At 42.5% G+C, this 1836-nt stretch overlaps 1 protein-coding gene across 1 annotated transcript; it reads right to left on the reverse strand.

Annotated features, from left to right (window-relative positions):
- Positions 1-1631, reverse strand: LOC149146389 (peroxidase 66-like). Its single transcript, XM_089448276.1, has 4 exons — positions 1300-1631; positions 1001-1189; positions 727-889; positions 1-640 (listed from the first exon to the last, which is right to left on the reverse strand). The coding sequence occupies exons 1-4, from the start codon at positions 1555-1557 to the stop codon at positions 225-227; spliced, it is 1026 nt and encodes a 341-aa protein (XP_089304402.1). The 5' UTR covers positions 1558-1631; the 3' UTR covers positions 1-224.
- Between the last annotated feature and the right edge of the window lie 205 nt (positions 1632-1836).

Here is a 1836-nt window from a genome sequence, read left to right on the forward strand (position 1 = left end):
TGGAATGGATAAATATACGCATTATTTTATGTATTAATTAAATAAAAGAAAGTACAAGATGGAGTGAACATAATCAAATATTATCTCTCTCCAAACAAAATCTAAACAAACAATACAATCATTATTAGAGTAAATGGCAGTTAGTTATCAAGCACCAAAAGGGAGGGGAGAATTGACGAATTGACGCCGATGGCCTCTACATGAAATTATTGTTGTTTGTACGTTTAGGAATTGCTATTCACTTTACTGCAGTTGATTCTCACTTCTCCTCCGGTGGTCAACACTCCAACACTTCCCATCTTGAGCATGGAGGTTGCAAATGCTTTGAAGAAGGCCTGCTCATCCTTCGCGAATCTCTTCACAATGGCCTTTGTTCGACCATTGTGCAAGAACAGTGCCTGGTCCGAAGCAAACACTCCCTTTCCTTCTACCAGATTTTGGTAGTAGGCGTTGTCAAATTGAGTAGCGGTGGAATCCAGAAAAGAACCTGCGCTGCGGTTGGTGTTGGGCTGTGGGCAGACCCTGCGTAGCTTCTGCGCGAACTGTGGCTCCATGGTCGGATCCACATTATGCGTGGCGTTGAAGTTGTGGACTCTGCTCTCAAAGGAAGAGCAGTGAGAGAACCCCAACGTGTGTCCGCCTGTTGTCAATAGCAGTACGAGTCATTATTCAACCAAAAAAAAATATATATTAAGTAGATTATGGGGGAGAATATTCAATTAGTACCGGACAACGCTACGAGATCATGGAGAGAGAGCCCACGGAGGGCGAAGCTTTGAATGAGTTGAGAGATGTTAAAGGTGGGAGCTGGCAAATTCCTCGTATCGTTTGCCCTCGAGACGACTCCGTCTTTTCGTCCTTTGAGTACGTCCCACTGTGGCCCTCCCGCCTGTTAAATTGTTGTTAACATTGCAATTAATATAGCTAGGTAGATCCCCTATAGAATAGGCTTTTTTGTTATTGCAATGAATTTTTAGGGAAAACGAAGTCAGAAATTTACCAGAAGAACAACATCCCTGGCTGCTATGGCGAGAATGTCAGCGCATGAAACAGTTTTAGGGCAAATGGACTCGATCTTTGTCTTGGCATCGTCTATAACGTAGAAGGCCCGGAGTGAAACGTTGGGCGGTCCATCTTTCTCTGCTTCATTGTTTGGATTAGAGTCTAGCAGCACCGATGCGTCACAACCCTACAATGTTTAAGATACAATTATTCAGATCAAGATGACATGATGAGTAATATTACAACACAAAAAGAATGGGTAAGTGGGCGATTAGGAATTATTATAAGAAGAATTACCCGAATGAAGCAGTCGTGGAAGTGCATGCGTAGAATGCGAGCAGGGATTTTGGGGTCGAAGTGGGTAGCGTTGCGTATGGTATCTCTTATCACACTCTCTGCTCTTGGGCACGTCTTCTTGTAGTAGTCTTTGCTAAGACCTATGCTTCTACTTGTCAATGCAGCTGCATCGGCCCCTGGTAATGATAATGATAATGACGAGGCGATGCAGAATAATATGCGGACAATTGTCATCATCGCAATTCCAACACCTTGCATTAATTTTCTTTTGCACTAACTATATCGAAAGTGAATATTGATATTCAAATCCACGATGAAGCAGCAGTACTGTTCTCCACAAACAACGTCTGTACTTTTAGAAAGTACCAATATCCTGGTATAAATATATAGATATGAGCTTGTTGCGTTATAATGTCGGTAAAAGAATGTTTGAATACTGGACTTCAAAGGCACTCACCAGTCCTAAGTTTTCCATAATATATTTTTGCTGGTGACGAGCACGCCTGCCCGGTAGTTGCAGCATCTCTCAACGACTTT

The sequence above is a fragment of the Pinus tabuliformis genome, chromosome X (genome assembly GCF_031772625.1).
Source record: "Pinus tabuliformis cultivar Carrire ecotype Pingquan chromosome X, CPIR1, whole genome shotgun sequence".
Classification (NCBI taxonomy): domain Eukaryota; kingdom Viridiplantae; phylum Streptophyta; class Pinopsida; order Pinales; family Pinaceae; genus Pinus; species Pinus tabuliformis.